The sequence below is a fragment of the Limulus polyphemus genome, unplaced genomic scaffold (assembly GCF_000517525.1).
Source record: "Limulus polyphemus unplaced genomic scaffold, Limulus_polyphemus-2.1.2 Scaffold1821, whole genome shotgun sequence".
Lineage (NCBI taxonomy): Eukaryota > Metazoa > Arthropoda > Merostomata > Xiphosura > Limulidae > Limulus > Limulus polyphemus.
Genome location: NW_013667431.1, coordinates 162,774 through 185,266, shown reverse-complemented (window position 1 = coordinate 185,266; position 22,493 = coordinate 162,774). Strand labels below are relative to the sequence as shown.

At 31.4% G+C, this 22,493-nt stretch overlaps 1 protein-coding gene across 1 annotated transcript in view; it reads right to left on the bottom strand.

Annotated features, from left to right (window-relative positions):
- The window catches only part of LOC106465056, a 55,196-nt gene extending 34,330 nt beyond the window's left edge, over positions 1-20,866 (bottom strand). Inside the window, exons 1-2 of the mRNA XM_022392871.1 lie at positions 20,846-20,866; positions 14,126-14,339 (exon numbers count right to left, since the gene is read on the bottom strand). Coding sequence (XP_022248579.1) covers positions 14,126-14,299 — 174 coding nt within the window. The 5' untranslated portion in view covers positions 14,300-14,339; positions 20,846-20,866. The remainder of the gene's footprint in view (positions 1-14,125; positions 14,340-20,845) is intronic.
- Positions 20,867-22,493: the final 1,627 nt, after the last annotated feature.

The window sequence follows — 22,493 nt, the reverse complement described above, 5'->3', positions numbered from 1 at the left end:
CTTATGATAAAAGATCTACTGAAGTCAGCTTTGAACCAGGAGACAAGGTATGGTTGTATAATCCCAGGAAGACAAAAGTGAAGGCTCCTAAGTTGTCTTCTCCACGGGAAGGCCCATATGACATAGTGGATCGTCTCTCAGACGTGACTTTTCGGATAAAATGTGGTCGGCGAGGTAAACCAGAAGTGGCGCATGCCAACAGGCTTTGGCGTTATCACAGTCCAGGACATTTCAGTTGGGATGAAGTGGACAACAGAACAAATGACTCTGCTGAAGACGTGCCACCTAAAGAAGCCACCGTCGAAGAAGAAACTCTACTCAGTTTTGAGAAGGGAAACGGTGAAGCTCTTGATGAAGTTACTACCACTGATGTGACTGTTACTGACGAAAGGACATTTACTGATGAAGCAGATGAACCCTACATGAAGCAGAAGCCAACGAGACGGAAACCAGTACGGAAGAAGATACGTCCCGTAAAATTAAGAGACTTTATTGAATTGTAATTTTGTGATTGTAATTCCGTACATTTTAATTAAGTTAGTGTTATTGGTTTATTGTATGTGGTTATTGTTCGGGACGAACAATATTAAGGAGGGGGCAGTGTCATGCCCCCTGCTTTCTGGAAATATCTTGTACCTTCGTGAATTGTCAGGAGATTACTAGGTATAGGGTAGTCTGGTATATATAAGAGAATGACAACGTGACAGGAATAATGTGTGTGTAGGTAGTGAGTAATTGAACTGCAGTCAGGAAGTATTGTTGAAGTTAACGTTCATTGTTAAAACGTTTGTAAAAGAGCGACTGTTGAAAATAAGTGTATCGGTAAAATTATATTCAGAAAGAATAAACCAGTTTTATTAAGTAAGGACTTGTGTCGCTAAAGTTTCGTCGGAACAAAGTTACGGAAAATCAATTAACAAACGGAGACATAACAATATTTTGTGTGGCACCTCATCAAAAATAAGTAATAAACCTTAACATGCATCTCTTAAAGCCCTTTCTTTTACTACACTGAATGTTCTTAATTTCCAGTATACTTTACCAAATAACATCTGACAACAGATTTCATCACTTTTCTGACAAAAAATGCCTCACTAATAAGACTGATTAATCATGTCTTCTCTTATTCTGGTGGGGGTAAGAAAGAGGATCATACCATCTTAACAGCACGAAAAAGGAGGAGAAATTTGAGTGGAGAGTCTGCAGAAACAACAACACCTGAGACAGTGCAATGGATGACCAAGAAAACCATATTTTCAAAAGCAAATCACAACTGATTTATTCAATCTTAGGCATGGCAGGAATGAGCAGCTATTCCCTTCTGCTCTGGGTAAGTATGGTCCGGGATGGGCATATTAATGAAACAAAAATGTACTGGACAGAGAAAGTCATCTGGATCTGGCCAAGAATAAAGGTGGAAGATGGCAAAAAATGAAATAGGTGAAAATAATATACCACATGCACCCCCAAAATGTAGGTTAATAAAATTGATCCAGAACAAAAAAGAACATATCAAGCTAAAACAGCCAAGAAAACCAAATCTTTGCCATCCAGGAAGGATTAATCAGAAAGATCTGAATCAAAGTGACATGGATGAACAAATATTTTGGGAAGAAGACTGATAGAATGAATCTAGTCCTGTCTGAATGTATCGACAGTCAGGGCACCATACTCCCACCTTTAGAGATGAGCATCAGGGAAGAGAAACAATCCAGAAGAGGGAGAGGAAGTGGTAAAGCTGACATTGTGGAGGATATGTTCAACCACCAATACATATAGTCCAAGAGAGAAGGATGAAAGTTAAGAGAAAAATCCAAAGGAACCCTAGAAAGAGACTATGGATCATGCAGCATCTCCTAAAAAGGGAGAAATGTTCCCATACAAAAAAAAATCTCCCATGTTTTAGAACCTCAGTAGCGGTAAGATAGTGAACTGTAATGGCTTGGATAACAGAAAAATCCACTGAATACATTCAAGGAGGAGAATGGATGGTCCCCAAGGAGACTAGAATGTGAGGTATGGAACAGGAAAAACTTTTTCAACTGGAAAATCCAACTACCCGAGCTGACTGTGGAAGGAGTAGATGAGTATGTTTAGACTACCCCCTTTGTAAGAAGCTAACCAAAGCTAGACATCCAATTAATGGTGTTGGTAAAATCCCCCAAAATGTGGAAGTTGGGTGAAATGCAGACCACCCAACAAAACACATACGGAACAGAAACAAGTCCAAAGAGCAAGGCACAAAACAGGTACCAAACCACGTGGTGAAAAAACCTAAGATAGCATCCCAAGAAATGGAAAATAAGAAGGTGTACTGTGAGCATTCACAGTGCAGAAATAGCCCACCCAAATGTGATCAAAGACTATATATTAAAATGGGGAAGACCCGAGAAGTGATTGAGGCAAGACCAATTGATCTGGAACTCCATTCAGCATCAAGCATACACAATGAATGGAGAAAGTCGTAGGTAGGGCAGGTACAGGATGAGAAGGTGCCAGACATGTAAAATGAATAAAGATGACAATGACTCAGAATAAAACAAAGGAGCAATGAAAAAAAAATTTTAATATAGCATTGCAGAAACCACATGTGATGCTAAATGTACAGGAATAGCCCAAAAACATACCAGTGGAGAAAAAGAAATGACCAGAAATCCTTATTAGCAGTGGAAGGTAAACAAACTGAAGTACCCCACCCTAGAAGATCCCAGAAGCAAAGAAGCCCAACACTGAGGGAAGAAGGAGGAGGTATCCCACAGAAATCCAAAAATTTTCATGTTTTGAACAACTCAACTTTCAAGATCTACTTATGTACATGTGCCGATGTTTCCGTTTATCAACGTTATATTTTAAGATCTGTTATATTTATATAGTTATATTTTGTTTATTTGACTGGCCTATTAAATCACTCCAAAAACATGGTCTACAGCAAATACAAAAATATGAAAGTCAGTTAAATGTTGCCATGGTAAATTTTCATGCCTTAGCATTTTTCAAGACAAACTGACAATGTGTGTGTGTGTTCTAGACTTTATGAACAAGCATCCTGTTTACAAAGGTTAAAATATGAATTTAGATGAAGACTTAATATTCTTTTCTAAATATAATAATTATTTATTTTTAATTACAATACTTGAAATGTCTGGTTTTGATATAAAAGCACGAACAATTAATCACATTACTAGAAATAAAAATAAAAGTGATAAAGTTTATTAACATTTGAAAAAAAATTGTTGTTTGAAAATGTCATTAAGTAATATATTTATTTTCATCAACAAAAATTCACTAGTTTTAGTACAGTAGTCTTAAGGAAGTTTGTAAGGAGAAAAACTCGCATTATTTTCAGGTTGTTACAGGTTTTATAGTACTTTGCATGCATGATATATTTTCAAATATAACAGTTTAGAATGAACAAAATAACATTCCAAAATTATTGTATCTGAATACCAGATTTCCTCTAGCTTTTCATACATTTTTGCCACAAATTATTAAGGCAAAGTTCGTGTGTTAGTTTTAAGTACTTAAACAATTTGAACCCAAAAGTATTTTAGAATCAATATTTTGTTACAGTCTGACACTTATTTAGAGTAATTCATGAAGAAAAAAGTTAATATCTTCATTTCTGCACATCTGCAAAGAGTCTTGCCTGTAAACAAAACAAACTACTTTTCTACATGTCCTAAAGAATAACTATTTTTACTAACAACCCATAACTCCTTGACAATATATTATCCACTTTTTAATTTTCAAGCATTTTCTTTAGTTTTTGTACAAGCATTGGTTGAAAGCATGTTATGGTACCAAATAGTGGTTTAATTAATTACTAATAACGCATAGATTTGAAAACAGTATTAAAGAAAGTTTAAATATGATTGTATAGAAAAAGAATTAGACTATTATGTATTAATACAATAAAATATACAAATTTAACTTTGTTGTTTTTATGCAGTTTCTGTAAACATTTCTTTTATTATGAAAGTATTTGTGTTAAATTATCTCTCAACAAGAAGAGAGAGAATATGAGATAAGGTAGGTAAGCTTATAAAATTTAGAGAAGGTAAATACGGTAACAAAGAAACTTTAGTAAAAGTTTAACACAGTAACAGATGCACAACATTTGAAGAGGGTTTTGTCATCACTCAGGTTTAAGCAGTTTACTTAGACACAGGAATCTATATATAGACACACACAGTATGAAGCAAAGAACTCAAATGACTGCAGATTGCTTAAAGCTTAATAAAGGTGCCTTGTTGATGTTTGGTTCTTTGTTTAAAATTACTGTGTTTTTACTTTTTAATACATAGAGTATGGTTATATTGAATTGCAATGTTTGTAAAGATGAGTTGTTGTTGTTTTATTATTATTATTACTATTATGTTCATAAAATAGAATAAAACTGTCATCAAATCAGATAAGATTATTGTTTTGTGGATATGGTAGGCAATTGCAAAATTTTGTGATGGTTCAAATCTACTGCACATCCTTTTTATGTTTATCCTGTTCAAGCATACATAAATAATTGTCTAAATGGCTACTTAATTACTTGTGATTTGTTTTATACAAAAGATCAATGTGGAATTATTGCATATTTGAAAAAAAACAATGGCAATAGCATAATGGTATTTATTCGACATTAGCAATCCATCTGCCAAGTAGGAAATGTCCAGAAAACTTGTGTTAAAATTTTTCTTTTGACAAAAAATAAGTTTTTTTGTAAATTCTAATATCCGGAAGAGGTATATGAAATCAATGGTAATTCAAGAATTACTTAAAAACAAAGTAAAAGAAAATAAGAAAATTAAAATCAAGTTAGAAGAATGTAGTGGTTGAAAATAAAAATTATTTATTTCTTGCCTGTACAGATTTTAGAGGGGATGGTGTGCTAATTGATTAATCAAATGTTTATGAGCCCATCGATTAATCAATTAGCAAATACCACTTATCACCCAGCTCTAGTATACAAACTGTTCTAAACTAACAATTAAAAGCCCACCCTTTTCTTAATCAGCATCTTTAATTTTAGGAGAAATTTCATCATGGCTAAGATCTTTTCTCTTAGTAAATTTTCCATGCTTTCTCTTCAACTGTAGTAAAATATAAGGAAAACTCACTAACATCCCTAAACTAACTGGTTAAGTTTAAGGATATTAATTTTCTCCTTTATCAATAACAAATGTTAGAAAGGAAGTTGTTTAAAACTTCAGCTATGTTTCTTTTTTTTTCATTATATATCATTATATTTTTATCTTTAACTCACTTTTATCACATAAGTTAAATAAGCTACTAATAGTTCTACTTAACTTCCTTGGACCTTCTTTTGCATCTGGTTTGATAAAATTCAGCATATTCCACTTTGACAATAAGTATTATATCTTTTGCTTACCGAAGTTACTTTATTATCAATATTTGTTAATAACACAGGCCTGTGATGGTTTTATGGTCTTGAAATTTTTACATGTTCTTTGGTTATTCCTATATGCTGAATCCAAAAATCATATCCATTTTTCTCCATCAGGTACAGATTTTTTCACAAAATGTCATATGTACTTATTATATAAGTGAACCATTTTCATTAAAATTGGGTCACACTTTGTTATGCTAAAACCACTGGCTATAGATTTTTCTAGACTAACCATGATGCAAGAGTTTTATCGATTATTCTAGAACCCATGAAAAACACACTGCTAGTATATAAACAGTTAACGGGCCGCATGAAGTGTCATTTCTGGATAGTATTTGTTTGTCTGTGCAATTTGACATTATACATTTCTTTTCAATATTATATTTCTCACTATGCCAACAAGAGGTTGTGTAAATGACCCAAACATATTCCATTATATTTGTGGTAAATTTGCTGTAAAGAAACAAAGGTAAAACATTACAGAATGTGTATTACTCGTATTTTGGAATAAAACTTGGGGACCAAGAGAAATCCTGGCCCCCCACACAAAGTTTGCACCATTTGTGTCAAAGAGTTGAAACAATGGACTAAAGGTAAGAAACAGTCTTTGTCTTTTGGAATTGCAATGGTCTGGCATGAGTCTAGAAACCATGAAGATGACTGCTACTTTTGCTCATGTAACAAGCAAGGCTACAACACTTGAAATAAAAAGGAAATTTCTTATCCAAACCTTCAATCTGCTATAAGAACTGTTGCTCATGGATCTGATGTATCTGTACCTACTCCACCAGAGACTCTTCATATAGTTTCATCTGATTCTGAATCTGATGTCAATAGAAATGATGATATGGATAGTTTTCAACCTGAAATGTCTGGTGAACCACAACTTTTTACACAAGGTGAAATTAATGATTTGGCAAGAGATTTGGGCCTTCCAAAGGATTCAGCAGAGATTTTGGGTTAAGAACTTACTTTCACCAGGGATAACATTTTACTGGTACAGAAATCACAAGAAAGAGTTTATACCATACTTCGCACAAGCAGGTTGACGTGTTTATTGAAACAATTTTGCTGAATTAATAATACCAATTGCTAGGAGCTGTAGTCTGTGAACCAAGTGAGTGGCAATTGTTCATTGATTCCTCCAAAAGTCTATAAGGTATTCTTCTTCACAATGGTAACATATATGCATCTCTTCCTATTGCTCATTTGGTTCACTTTAAGGAAATGTACGAAAATCTCAAACTTCTTCTTAATAAGGTTAAATACAAAGAACATTGTTGGCTACTTTGTGGAGACTTAAAAGTCCTTTGTATGTTGTTGGATCAACAATCTGGTTACAAAGTTTCCATGTTTTTTGTGTGAATGAGACAGCAATGCAGGAAATCAACATTGGATAAAAAAAGCACTGGCCTCACAGAGTCAGCTCGATACCAGGATCGAAAAACATTGAATGTAAAAGTTTGGTTAACACAAAGTAAAAATCCTATTACCTCCACTTCATATAAAATTGAGCTTGATGAAACATTTTGTAAGGCCTGAGACAAAGATGATGACTGTTTCAAGTATCTATGTGGGCAATTCCCAGTTCTTTCAGAAGCAAAACTTAAAAAAGGGATTTTTGTTGGGCCTCAGATTAGGAAATTGACTTTAGATGAACAGTTAAAAAGGACAATGAGGAAAGTTGAAAAAGAAGTGTGGAAACAACAAGGACCCAAATTAGGAAAATATTGTAAATAATATGCTCGATAAAATTCAAAGAGTTGGATTGTAATATAGGCTTGAAAGTTAATTTCTTACACTCACATATTAACTATTTCCCTGAAAATCTCGGTGCTGTCAGTGAAAAGCAAGGGGAAAGGTTTCATCAAGACATCAGGGAAATGGAAAGGAGGTATCAGAGAATGTGGAACATCAGCATGATGGCTGATTACTGCTGGTCATTGAAACGAGATGCACCAGATGCAATACATAAAATAAAGACCACAACACATAGTTTTGAGATTAAAAGAAATAGATTTCACACAAAAAAATCAGTATGAATAAGGATGCATTTTAATTTGACATCAGTGTTTTTCCCTTTTCTTCAGTTTGTTTGTATTTTTGTTAACAAACATAATAATAAGAATTAATTGCAGTAAATGAAATAATTTGTAAAAAATCATTATGTGATAAAAAAAAATTATTACTTTTGAAATCTCCATAGCTTTATTATGGAAAATCCATTATTAAAACCAAAACAACTTTTATGAAGTTTAAATTTGCAGGCCTGTGTAATCTTGACATCAAAACAGTTTATAAACCAAAATTTAATATTATCCAAGTTTTAATTTCTGAATAAGTACAACAAAAATTCTCAGGTAAAAAGAAAGTACATTGTGTTTCTGTTTTTATTAACAGCATCATCCAACAAAATTTTTGAAATTTCACAACATAAATGCAAATACTATATCAAATTATATGATTTTTTTTTTCAACAGAAAGCAGTTACTACTACATAAATTTTAACAAAGATTACACTATTTGGTTAAAAGGTGCTTCAACTGAAACTGGGTGATTAGTGGTATTTGCTAATTAACTTACTGTTGGGCTCTTGAATCAATTACACTCAACTACTTCATAAGTACACCAAGTACTTCAGAACTAACAGAAAAAAACATGATTTTTTTTTAAAACAAAGAATGAAGTATCAACAAGATAAGTTTATTAAACCTTAAGCTTCATACTGTTAATACATATATATTCTTGTGTATAAGTAAACTACTTACTTGTACCTGATGATGATAAAACCTTCTCTAAACATTGTACATTTCTTACCATGCTAGACATGTAATAATGTTCTCTTTATTAACCATTCAATTCATCTCTAAACTATATAAGCTTATCTACCTCTTTCAAGTTATCTGATGTCTTCTCATTGAAAAAAAAATATCTGTCAAACATATATAAATGAACGTACATACTTCCACAATTCACAATAAAAGGGACCAAAATGAAAGTTTACAGAAATTATATAAAAAAGCTGTTAAATCTATATAGTTACTATGTTAATACATGATAGCCTAAATCTTGTCCTATATAGTCATATTTAAACTTTCTGTATAGCTGTTTTCAAGGTTGTTTTAAAAGTAAATAAATAAACCACTTGATGTGGCACCATAGTTAGTTTTTCAAACTTTTCTAAAGCTATAGGAAATCCCGTCTTCAGTTCCAATACTTTAGGAGTAAGTTATTTTGTTTATCCTAAATTGTTATACATGAAAATGCAAAGTAGTACAAAACCTGTGACAAAATTCTGTGGGTTTCTCCCTACAAATTTTCCTAAGACTGCTGTACTAAAACTACTGAATTTCTGTTGATGAAAATAACATATACTTTGTGATATTTTCAAGCAGATGATTTTTATATGTTGATAAACTTTCACTCTAAAAACATCAATAAAACATATAAAACAATGACTAGCTTCAGCTATAGGCCAACATCATGTGTAAGTTAGTTGAGTATTTCTTTCATTGTTTGTGAATAAAATGATTTTAAAAAATGTGTAAAAACCAATATGTGATATTTGATGAAAAATACCAACATTCATAATAAATAATGAAACAGAAAAATGTCAAAGCTCACTAGATAGAGTACTTATGCTAAACAGTGTTAGAGATAAATACTTTGAAAAACTGTTAGTAAAAATGGGGTTGATCCAGGATGTTTTAAAAGGGGGTGGAAGTCTTAACTAGACCTGTACTAGCACTACTGATAAATGTATACTACTTTTGTGAATTTTTTATTTATGACTACACACTACTAGAAACTTTAGTAATTTAATCAATTAGAAATATTACCAATTCATTATGAGTAGATCAATTGAGTTATAAGCCTACAATTTCAAAGTTTATATCTATTTCTAGTAATGTGACTTATATTAAAATAAGAACAGTTAAAGAAATATTTAAAATTTTGTAATTAAAATTAAATATTAGTCATAATTATATTTAGAATGAAATTCTAGTCTACATCTAAATTCATATTTTAACATTCATACACAAGATGCCTGTTTTCAATTTCTTTTAAAAATTATGACATACACAGCCATAGCAATTGCAGTATTATAACTTCCAAACAATGAAAAATCAATTTTGTAATAAGTATATATTATAAGCAATACTAACTGTAAACAGTGCTTGTAATACTAGTTCTGGTGAAGCTGCAATGGCAGAATGTTGGCTGAAATATGTTCATTGTTATCTGGAGAGTAAAGGTAATTTTTCCTAACTTTATTGCCAAAATGTATAAGTCTCTCTGAGATATTCACTACAAATTCTGAAACCCTATTTCTGATGTAAATAAATCTCATGTCTAGAGCACACACAAAAATATCATCATTAGTGTCTGGAAAAGCCAAAGAAAGAAAATTTATCATGGTAACATTTCATTGACATTTATATTGTTGTATCCAATTAGAAATAATCAGTTATTGGTTGAGGCCTTAAACAGATTTCTGTAGACCACCGCTGTGTTGAACTAAAAAAAAAAGTCAATCAAAGAAAATCACCAGTATCTAATATTTCTTTTTGTACTACTAGATTTTTTTTCAAATCACTTTCTACAAACAAGAATAAGAGAGGCTTCAGACCACCTGGATATGTGTCTACTTATTCAACATTAACTCTTTCCTATTAGCTTGGTCAATTCAACTGAGTTCATGACTCCAAAGTTACCAGTTTCCATACTATAACTTTTAATGTTTTATATATCTTCACAAAATTTTGCAAGCTTTCAGTAAACATTACATGTCTTTTATACTTAGTTTTATTGTTTTCTTGCTCTTTCAACTGTGTTTAACTAATAATCCCACTACATAAGTTGTAAATCACTTGGCAAAATTTGATGACGAGGAACCCACTTTGAGACTAATAATGGTTGAGACTAATAATTACCCATTCAAGCCATCTCCAACCATCACTTGGCAAAAGCGTAGCTCGCATTACCTTATCAAATTATGTAACACATAAGCTGCTCAAGAGCAAACCTCATGAAGCATTTTTATAATTATTGTGGGTCCTCTTGTTTTTTTTTGGCTGTCAACTGTTCTTGAAACTTAAGCTTACTTTATTTTTCATACTAATGGTTCTAGTACATTAAATAATTTTTATTTACTTAAATAATGCACCTATGATCACAAAATAATAACAAACACAAAGCAAACAATGTCTTATACCTATCATAATTTCTGGCTTTCTATGTGATAAGAGCCTTTAAAAATCCAGCCAAGCTTGTTGATGCAAATACCATGATAAAAAGTTTCAAAAAGAAGGTGAAACAGACAATCGCTGTACAGAAAACAATGTAATGTATCATTTTATAGATTAAATTTTTGGCTTTCTATTTATTATAAATAATATAGTATAAAAAGTCAAAGAGAGGATTAATGGCAATTTGTGAAAGAGAGGATGTGACAGGTGGCATGGCAACTGGGTCAGATTTTCTGGTTTATGGCTCTGTAAACAAATAAGATTGAAGGCTATAAAAATTATGCTTTGCCTTAGCAATATTTATATTATAGTGAGTAATTTACTTTAAATTACACATTTTTCAGAGAGGTGGTAAATAAATTGGAAAAGAAGGAAAGCCAAATGTCAAAATTCTCATACTAAGGGGAATTGAGGAGTTTTAAAAAAATGTTTCCTTATACAATTAAGAACTTAAAAAACTTATAAAATATTAAAATTTGATTCATTAACTATATTTTGATACCAAGTTTATTCATATATATATAACGATAATAAATCAGTTTAATTAAATTTTTGATGTAACTCTAAAAGGTCTTGACATGAAAACTTTAACCTACCCATAGCAATAGGATTAAGTAATACCCTCTGAAAACATTAAATGAAGGGGGGTGGGGATGGCCCCCTTCTCTAAATCTGAACCTTCTTATATAACATTAAACAATATAGTTATTAATTCCTGAAAAAAAAATGTATGGGAGTTTGTCCACCTGGACCCCTTCCACTAGATCCATGCCTGCTTATACAACATTAGAGAATAGTTACTAATTTCTGCTAAAAACAGATGGACATCTGGACCCCCTAGGCCTTTCCCCCAGATCTGCACCTGCTTATACAACACTAAAGAATACTGTTATGCAATTATAAATTACAAACATAACAGTGTAAAATAAAAGTAAATTTACACTTTAAAATTTAAGTAACCAGAGAGTTGACAGTGAGAGAAACTGGCCGTTGGTTTCTCTTTATTCAGCAGTTCAAGAGTAGTGATGGTGGCAGATACCCTAAATAGCTATACGAGAGCAAAGACAGAAAAAGTAAATTTAGTGGCAATGGGAATGAAACTTAAGACTCTCAAATCACAAAACATCTCTCCACCCATCCATCATGTAACGTTATGCTTAACAATATCATAATGGCAATATTTTGATTACTTGGATCTTCAGAATAATCAAAAACCCTAATTTTGATTAGTTGAATATTTTTGTGAGAATAAATTTAATTGTAACGTAGTTTAACCAACTACTGAAATACTTGAAAACAGAAGAATCTGATCATTAATTTTCATTAGTTGAATATTCTTGTGAGAATAAAGTTAATTGTATTGTAGATTAACCAATTATTGAAATACTTGAAAACAGAAGAATCTGAAATATTAATTTTGATTAGTTGATAATTTTTTGTAACATTAATCAATTAATCATAATTTCAGTTAATCAATTAGATTATGACACACAAATCTACATAACTGCTGCTCATAGATAATCCATTATATCACCTAGTCCTAATTTCAACTATAAGAAGGAAAAAAGAAGCATGTCAATGACACTCCTCCATTCTGCTTACCTTTAATCAACTTAAGAAAGTTGTTGCTGTTATTTTTTAATGTTATCAACCAATAGTTTCACATAAACAATTTCAGGTTTCCTATTTTGGTTTTAACCTAATTCCTACAGTTCTATAAGTCTTCCTCCTATCTGTCAATTTATATTTTTTAAATTTATGACATTTATCTTGATTTTTTCTTTTATTTCCTTATTAAGCCAATTAGGCTCAATCTTCCCTGTTATTCTTTTCCTAATTATCCAAATTCACTAATGATAAATCTTAGGTTCTCAAAATTACCTTTCTGAAAATTAAGAACTAAAGTTTCATTTATCTTTTTTTTACATCAACAAGATACAAAACTTTAAACTTAATCATGGAATGATTACTCCTTCACAGATGTTCCTTCATTTAGTAGTTCTCCTTGGCTCTCTAAGCATTTGAAACTTCTAGTTACCCTATTTGATTCTGATAAGATATACTAACATTAAGTATCCCATGATTTTTGCATCAAAATTCCTATTAATAACAACCTTGATTTCATTACACAATGTCTTATTTGCATCATCTGTCAGTTAAGGTAGCCTATAACAATTTAAAATTAATAACTTTCTTGTAATATACATTTTTATACACACAGTCTCACTTGGTTGCAGCTCATCTCTTACATAGAAAGCCACTCTTCTCCCCCATTTTAAAATGTCTGTTACCATCAAAAATGTATAAGTTGGAACTTCCAAATATCCCTACTCTCAATGTTCTCAAACATTTTCAGTAATTCCTATTATATCATAGCCTTCCATTTCAAATTGAACCCTGAATCATAGATTTCATTTCTATTACTCTTAAAAACTAAGCATATTCTTGGATCTATTATCTAGCACACAATTAACCCATATCTCGAAAACTATCCCACAAGTTCAACTGTCCAATTCACCTATTGCTCTAAGCATGTATAATCTTTCAGTTAAACTTTGGATCCTGCTAAATAGTTCATCCCCCCCTCATATCTAGCCTGGGTAAGTATTCTCAAAAGGGCCACACACTAGCCCTTAACATCTGAATACATTCTTTACACACTTTAAGCAGCTCTTCCAATTTACATCATTAGCTGCTAAATGCACTACAAAAACATAATATTTCTTGATACCAGCAACTAACTTGTTAACCTACAACATACTTTAGAACTTTGCAAGCCAGTTCTAGTCCCAGTCTTTCTGTGCTCCCTACTACATATAACATTAAATTATCACTTGTGATAATTATTTATTTCCTATCTACTGGTTTATAACTTTAGTACACAAAAGCACTGTAAATTCTTATATTTTACCCACTACTTAAAAACATTAGGTGCCTACTGTCAAAAATTTAGGTTTAGCTACACCTGCAGAAATAGAACCTGATAAATATTCAGTCCGAACTGAACTAACTTAAATACATTAAATATTATAAACTTTAGATATAGCCAATATTCTTCACAATAAAAAATAAAAACTGTACCTGTACTTACTACAACTAATTGTAACTTTGTTACAGAGCTCAAAAGTATTTTGTATGTTATTCAAAACCTCCCTCCACAGTCACCCTTGAAATCACAGGGTTTTGGAAGAACAAATCCAAACTCATATGATCTTCCCGCATATATGGGCACACACAACTGAAGGTACTTCAATTATCTTGAATAACTATAAAAATAAAACTTAACTTATTAATCAGTTTTCTAATGAAACTGAAGAAAGATTCAAAATCCAAGAGGCTTAAAACATTTAACTTTCCATCCCATCCAATGTTAAAAAGTTATCAAACACAGTTACATATTCTACTGACTTTTTACTTTATCTTATTGTATAATTATATATATTGTGGTTAAAAAAAAAACAGATCAAAAACTTACATTTTTAGAATTTTCTTCAAGATACATCCTGAACCCTTCATGCTTTTTGACAACATCTTCAAATTCAAGTATTTTTTCTGTTACAAATACATCACTCAGGGAGTTACCAGTCTGTAGAGATGATGAATTAGTTACTGGTACTGAGTTTCCTACAGAAGTTAATTTCCACGTCATTGGTGTAATCAACAATCCAGTCCCTTCTTTGTAGCCAATCCTGCACAATGCATTAATGAAATATTCAATTGGGGGTGTGAGGGGGTGACTTCAAAAGCCAGATGGCATTTTTTCATCTTGTTTGTACGTACTGACAAAGAGCTAACATGTAACAAACTTGCACTAAATATTCACAATTGATGAAAAAATAATTGCTTTAAAATTACTTTTCAATGTGAAGATGAATTTTATGTAAGCCTTTGTTTTAAAAATTGCCAAACTCGTTAACTTTGCTGTTTTGTGTGCATGTTAATATATAAGCATTATTAAAAAAAAATACACATTACTGCAAGTGTTCAAGAACTCCAAGTACATAATTTTTGTTTATCAAACTAATGAACAGACACCTGAAACTTTACATTATAATACTCACAACAAATACTAAGGCAGGGAGAATATCTATCAGTGTGCTTGTCTCAGGTACATTTGCTAATACAACACACAAATGAATCAAAATCATGGCATTCACACAAATATATTTGAAAAAAAAAATTATTGATTTGGATCAATAGAAACAACAAAGTTAATGAGTTTGGGCATTTTTTAAAACAAAAATTTACATAAACTGAAATTCCACATTGAAAAGAAGTTTAAAATTAATCCTATTTTCTTAAGTTATAAATATTCAGTGTGAGGTTGAAAAGATGTGTTAGAAAACAAGGACATACTAAGCACTCGTACCAAATTCCTTTGCCTAAACTACATGCATGATAGTGGTCAAGACAAATATATCCATACACGACTTCAAATATGGCAACATGTTAGATGAATAGTACTCCCATTGTTATTGTAGAATATTATGTTTATAGTCAGAGATTTTAAAATAAAATTACTTTCAACAACAACAACAAAAAAATGAGGAACTTCATTCATATATGATTTACTCTCTAGGCTTCTAAATTGCAATTTTTAATTCCATGTCAACAAGCACATGTAGTACCAAACTATAATGTACCGAGCTTGATTGAAATTTAATTTTTTTTGTTTTTATAAACAAAATTCCTTCATTACTATGTTACAAAATAATATCAATCTAACTATAAACTACTAATTCAATCACCAAAGGTAACATAAATTCTTGATCATTGTAATATTTCATTACTGAGCTTGATACTTGACACAACACACAGTAATACCAATGCATTAACAATGTTAACGTCAGCAAATGTTGCTGACATCCAAGTTTCAAATTAAAGCTACATTTTAGGGGCCAATAACTTGACTGAAAGTTGTACCTTTGAACATGCTTACAAGTTACTGAGACAGCAAAGATAGGCCAAGTAGTTCGTTATTATCTCTTAGAGATTAAAATGTACAATCAGTGCTCCTGTATTTGCTCATGTCATTGATGTACGCATTGCAGGAATTGCAAAACATGCAGTTAAGAACAACCAAGAAGTTAGAAACAGTACCAATAGGTCTAGAAACAGTACCAATAGGTCTAGAAACAGTGAACTTAACTGTAATGATTAGGTTCTGGTTTCAGCCTTCAGCTTGTGCAGAAAAGGAAATGGGGAGGAAAGGAAAAATAATGGGACAGATAGGGATGAGAATAAAAAAAGAAAGCTATAGTTAATGGGGAGTTTATATTACAGCATGTGGATAAGAGTCTGTGGGTAAATAAAGAGAAAAGAATTAGATTACACTATCCAGTTTAACAAAGTGATATAGTAAATGAAGCCAGTAGTGATGCACTTTGTAGTGCACAGAGAGGCTAATCAGTGTTTGAAATAAGTAGTTTCTGGTTGTCTGAGACAACCAAAGGTATTGCTGATTAACTCGAATGCAGTACTTTCTTGTCCGTAGAAAAAACGCAACATGGCCCAATCCCATAACAGTCTAGGCATCTAACCCATATTGGCACATTGAGAGTATCATACAAATTATGAGTAGTATGTCTATGTGCACTGTGTTCTGGAGAGACGTGATCGTCAAAATGAGACACTACTTACCCATACATGTTCATTACACCATCTTGCAAACCTGTTACATTTATGACCAGTAACAGATTGCCACTCAAATGATTTTGATAATGCCACATTTGTTTCAATGATTTACACGTTCCATGTTTTGTTAAATTAGACTTAGATACCATTTTTTACCTAAGTGGTGGACCTGGAATGGCTAAGCAAGCTTTGCTTTAAGTTTGTGTCAAATCCATGTGATCAAGACAAAGCCGCAAGAAGTCTTCAAAAAGAGACTCCAATCATGAATATGATCAAAACAAATGAAAATCAACATTCTGAAGCTCCTAGCAAAGTATTTGTTTGTAGCTATAGTACGAGAGAAAAGTATCATTCTACTTTGTTTGGCTGATAATGTATTTTTTGTCATTATATCCACTTCCTTCTAGCTCTAATCAGTCACAAAACAACAAACTGATGAAAAAATACACGTGAAGCAGAAGCCAAACAAACTGTTAAAAGAACTGTGTATGTTAAATACTATTAAAATTGAACCAGAAGATCAATTGTCTTTCTGTTAAATTCTACACAACTCTCACTGATATCAAGCACTTCAAGCCATTATCAGACTACCATTAGGACACAAGTGTATGTTAACAATTGTTCTTAAGAACTTTTGATGTTTCAATGTATTTATCCAGTGACAGCTTGAAGATAATAAATTTGTGAAATAGAAGGTTATGGAGTTTTTTGTTGTTGTTATTATAAAACTTGTATGATGTTGAGTCATTTCATTTTTGGATTCATGCAGTGATAACCTATATGTTGTCACTGTGGAATGTGTTGTCATTTCGTATTGACTGAAGTTAAAATAGTCCAATTTCATAAAAATGAGTAAGTAATGATTTATATTTCCCCATAAAGTTCCTCCATAAAATCATGATGTTTTTCTCATCTAACCAGCTTTCTAGTACAGTATTTGATTTAGGACAATGTACTACCAAGCTTGTAATTTTTTATTTGTCATTTAACTTGTTCATTCAAATGTGGAAACTACAGTTTATTGTGCACAACCATAATTGCCCTGAAGGTTGTCCATCAAACAGCCAAGTCTAAGTCTTATTTCAAACACTGGGCTATCGATTTAAGGAAGGCAGGTCAGAAGGGCTAATTGATAAGTGCAATGGATTGATAAAAGCATTTAAAGAAAAGTCCAATAATAAATAACATTGTATTGAAAAAACAGAGTACTTGTAAATTTCAAAAACAGTTCATTGGTTTGTGTAAAGTTTACTTGTTTGAATATGCAACTTATAGTATTATGTTCAAACTCACATCTCTAGTTGGCATTTCACATTTTTAGTCTAAATGTTCCTCTTGTCATAAATGTATTATGGCACCATTATTGGCAGCAGTTGATTACTGTCATTAAAAAACAGGGGAAGGAATTGAATCAAATGAAAAACAAACAAACATTTTACTGTGAAGTTAGTATTTTTATTTTTGGACAAATGTAAATTTTGTTGGACAAATAAAATTTTATGTCGACTCATAGTCAAAGATCTAAATTTCTACACCTAATTTATCAAGCCAACAATTGTCAATTAATCCAGTCGTGGCATTTATTTCATCCTATAAATTACACTACACTAACTCATGAACTACTTCTAACTAGTTTAGAACTGAGTGATTAGAGGAATCTGGTAGTTATTTAACTCAAAATTAGTCTTATAATCATCTTGAATCTTGTTTCTATCTAGCAGCTATTCAGGATGAGGAATATTTTTTAAATCTTTGTTAGTAAAAATCAATTTAAACTACTTGAATTTATAATGTTTTTCTTTAATTTTATCCTTTATGAACCATCTGATTATTTATTTTGCCAACCCTTTATTTTCTCTATAAGGAAAATGCTTATGTTGAATATTTAAAAACTTATTTTTAAAGTTTTTCTACATTTCATTAATCTCTCAAATGAATTCAAGTGTAAAATTCACAACAGATAAATACTGTTCCATCAGAATTTCAATATTCCTTATCTCCATATGTAGTAAAACATCAAACTTAATAAAGCAATGATCACTTTCACCCAGATGTTCCCCAGGCTCCATCCTCTCAACCTTTTCCACATTAGAGGTCAATAGTAAAACTAAAGTAGCGTTGTTTCTAGTACATTTACTGACCAATTGGTGAAGAAAACCATTCAGAATTAACCTGTCTCTTTCATTTAATTAATAGCCTTTGCAAAGATACCAAATTCAATTGTACCTGAATATAAATCATCCACTCCAAACCCACCCACCCCTTTTGTACTGAATTGATCCTGCAAGTCCAAACAGCCAATCTACTCTTTTTTGCATATTAACCTGAGCCTAACATTCAGTCCTAGTGACATACTTATAATTTCATCCCAACAGTTAGTGTTGGCAGATTTCCTGCCTTAATTAAGTTATGGGCCTTTTCTTTAAAAGATTTTATCAGTCTCCTGTACTTATCAGTTAGCTCCTCTGACCTACCTTTCCCTACATCATTAGCCCCTATGTGTAGAACAGACTTCATCACTACCAGCACCCTTTACTATATCATTTTCTCTTTTAGATATATCCCCCCATCTCTGATTATCTTCATATTTGCCCTAAATTCAATTTTATCTACATGCTGTACCAAAGAATTGTGTAAAACTATAACCAAGTTTCTCCTTCCCATCCTCTTCCTTCCAATAGTTACTCAAGTCTGCACAAGCTAAAGATTGAAAAGAAATGATTTTCCATCTATATCAAATGCCTTATCCAAATTATAAGACATGTGCATTACTTTGAACTTTTTATAATTAAAGGCCATTTGCCTAACATTAGTTTAACTTGGAAGCTAATTTAAGTCATTCTGTAACACCTCAACATATTCAATAGTTAAAAAATACTCAAGAGTTGAATGTAATCATCAAGCTTTACTAATCATGCCCTACAATTATCATCAATAAAAATTATCAAAAGCAGTGGCCTAAACACTGACTCCTAAGGTACTCCACTAATAACTAGGATCCAGGTTGACTTCAGTCCATTAATAACAGTTATTTGCTTTCTGCAATTCTTATCTCCATTTGTAAATCATATGATTTACAGGTAGTGCACTTCCTTCAGAGGTAGTTTAACCAGCACATAAAAATGGTGCCATCCAGTACTATTTATCAAAAATGTATATTTTGTGGATTTAAAGATGATTAATATTATGTTGTCATTGAACATTTGCCATTTTTTACTTTACTGAAAACAGGTACTTGCATCAGAAAGTTTATAATAAATAGTGTTATAGTGATTATAGCAGTGATTGTTTCTTCTGACTGTTCCACTGTTTAGTTAACTTCCATAGTTGTTTGTATACATGTTCACATATTTAACTGTGTACAACCTTTCGTAAATTACTCTAAAATTCTGCACACGTTTCATATATAATTACCATTTATCATTCTTTAAACTTCAAAATATTTTATTAACAAGCTTACAATTAATTTCATCATTTTGTATAATCTTACTTTCATCTAGCAAATGCTAAGGATGAGAAAAATTGCTTAAATCTTCATTAGTTAAAATTGAAGAACAATTAGAATTTAGTAATCCAGCCACTCATAATTATCAGAAATAAGCCTTCCTTTATCCCTCTTCAAAGGCCCTACTTCCACCCTAAAAGTTTTCTTACCCTTAATGTATTCAAATTCTTTCTTACTGTTAATTTCTAAATTTCCATCCAACCTCTCTTCATACATTCTTTACTTTTCTTATGCCCTAAGAAAATCAATTCAGTTTAATTCTTTTCCAATCAAAATGATGAAGGAGGTATTTTACTAAGATGTTGAATTCAAAGTACAAATTACTAGCAAAGTGGCAATAATAAATAATGCACATATTACTGCTCACAGTCATATTTAAACTTCAAATTTCACTAAAACTTGAATTAACTTTTTTTAAACATTATAATTTATAGCAAAAGTTGTGTTATAATGTTCGTTTTTGCTAACAATAACATTTGCTTAAGCAGCTAATTAATGTTATGTATTATTTATAAAAAGCGTTTAAAACATTATTATTCTTAATACTTATTAAAATACAGGACAACAGTGCTTACCTGAAGCTAGATTTGACGACGTTTTATATTTCTAACACTAATAAGAGCAAAGTAATAATAACAGTAAGTGGGTTAATTATAACTTAATTATAATATGTGAGCGCTGAAGTTAAGATTCAAACACCCCCTACTACTACTAAGGCACAGTAATTTGTACGACTACGCCTGGTATTACTATGACTAGTAATAGTATTACTATTAGTAATGGTAACACTAGTGTAAATGCTATAGTTTTCTAGTGATTGTAATGTAAGTGTTATTGTTATCAATATTATTATTACCTTAATAGTTAATATTAGTAATATTATTAATGATTATATAGATAAAAATATACTGAATATAACTTATACATCTGATATGCACAATGTATTACAGCATTAATATTTAAGTACTAGTTAAAGTCGAAGTAACACCTAAACAGTGAAATCAATAATTCCTTAGATTATAAACAAAATCTGGAAGAATTAGACCAATGCATTACCTATCAGTATCACATCTACTCACCTATAATACAAATACTTACACGTACTTCAGTGTCGTCACTATCGCCGTCTTTTGGAAGTATAGCACACTTGTCAAATTGATGTAGTTGTTAATAAATTTAGGATTGCTTTAGAATGCACAAAACTAAATATTCTTTGAGTTCATTATTCACTAAAACAAACAGTTATGGCCAGTTGATTTGGATATTAAAAACAAGTCAAGTTGATGTGATACCTTTATGTCCTGTTTGTTTTACAAATTTGGAGAACAAAGCATAACAAGTTTTCTAGAACTATTGACAAAACTTCCTAGAATGATTTAAAAAAAAACTCACTACGTTACGAATCGTATATTCTACACTTAGAATAATCGAAACATTAATATCGGGATTCATAACAAACGAATATTTATTTGAACTTTGGCAATTAAAACAAAATATACTCGCGATTATCAAATACCTGGATGGATTTTTAAAGATAAAACAAAAATATACTCGCGATTACCAAATACCTGGATGGATTTTTAAAGATAATCCATCTAAGAATTTCTACCAAAATTAAATAATTTTAACTTAACTTTTAAACTTATAATTTAGGAATATATTTAGGAAAGGAACCACAGAAAAAGAAACCTCACTTCGAAAATCGATTACAAAAACATGTTTGATTGTCAGGTTTTATGTATGGGCCGGATGTTTTACAGTAGATGTATGTGACTTGTTGGCGATAAATCTCAACAATAAACAAACAGCACACAGCTCCACTTGTTTTAAAGTAATATATTAAAATAAGTAAAACGCATATACAAATGTTTACAATGAATAACTACGGGGAGAAACTCTGGTAGTTTGTGTTTTAATGCACAAAGTTTATAAAATGTAAACGCAGTGATGTGTATTTAAAATAGTTAAGTGGCCTACCTAATTACTTATGTAAGAGCTTAGGTACGTAGAGTTATGAATTAATAATGATGGTCGTGCGGGAGTCTCACTGACTGCGAGATTAAACCTATTCAACAGCACGTGATACCCACCAAATATCTCCAGTACAAAAGTCCTAATTTAATTTCTGAATAACTTAAAGAACTTTGAAAATCTTCCCACACATATACATTACTCTTTCAATGATACATTTTTTTTTTATATTTTAGTTTGAATCATCTCTCTTTCACTTACAACTTCCAAATTATTTCCACTATGAGATTCATAGTGTTCTGTGAATGTTAGAACATAGGCGATAGAACTAACACGATGCAGTTATATATATATTGGTTTTGAGATATATGTAATTGAGAAATAATGCACTTCACAATCTTTTTAAACAAAAAGCTTTATAGTTTATGCAAGTGAACTGTTTTCCAAATAAATGTTTGGCAATTTCGTTTTCAATCAGTTTATATTTCTACAAAAGTACAGTTTTATCAAAAATCGATTAAAGCTTCCTTAAGAGCGGTCCAGACTTCAAAATCTAGTTCAGAACTAATTGATTTCCATCTCTTCGCAAAAACACCAAGTAGACCGGTGACTATTCTATTGTAGCGTCAGCGAGGTCACGTGACTAGTATTACGCCACTCCTTCTCTCGAACATTCGGGAATTGTCGGGAGATTACTAGATATAGGGTAGTCTGGTATATATAAGATGGTGAC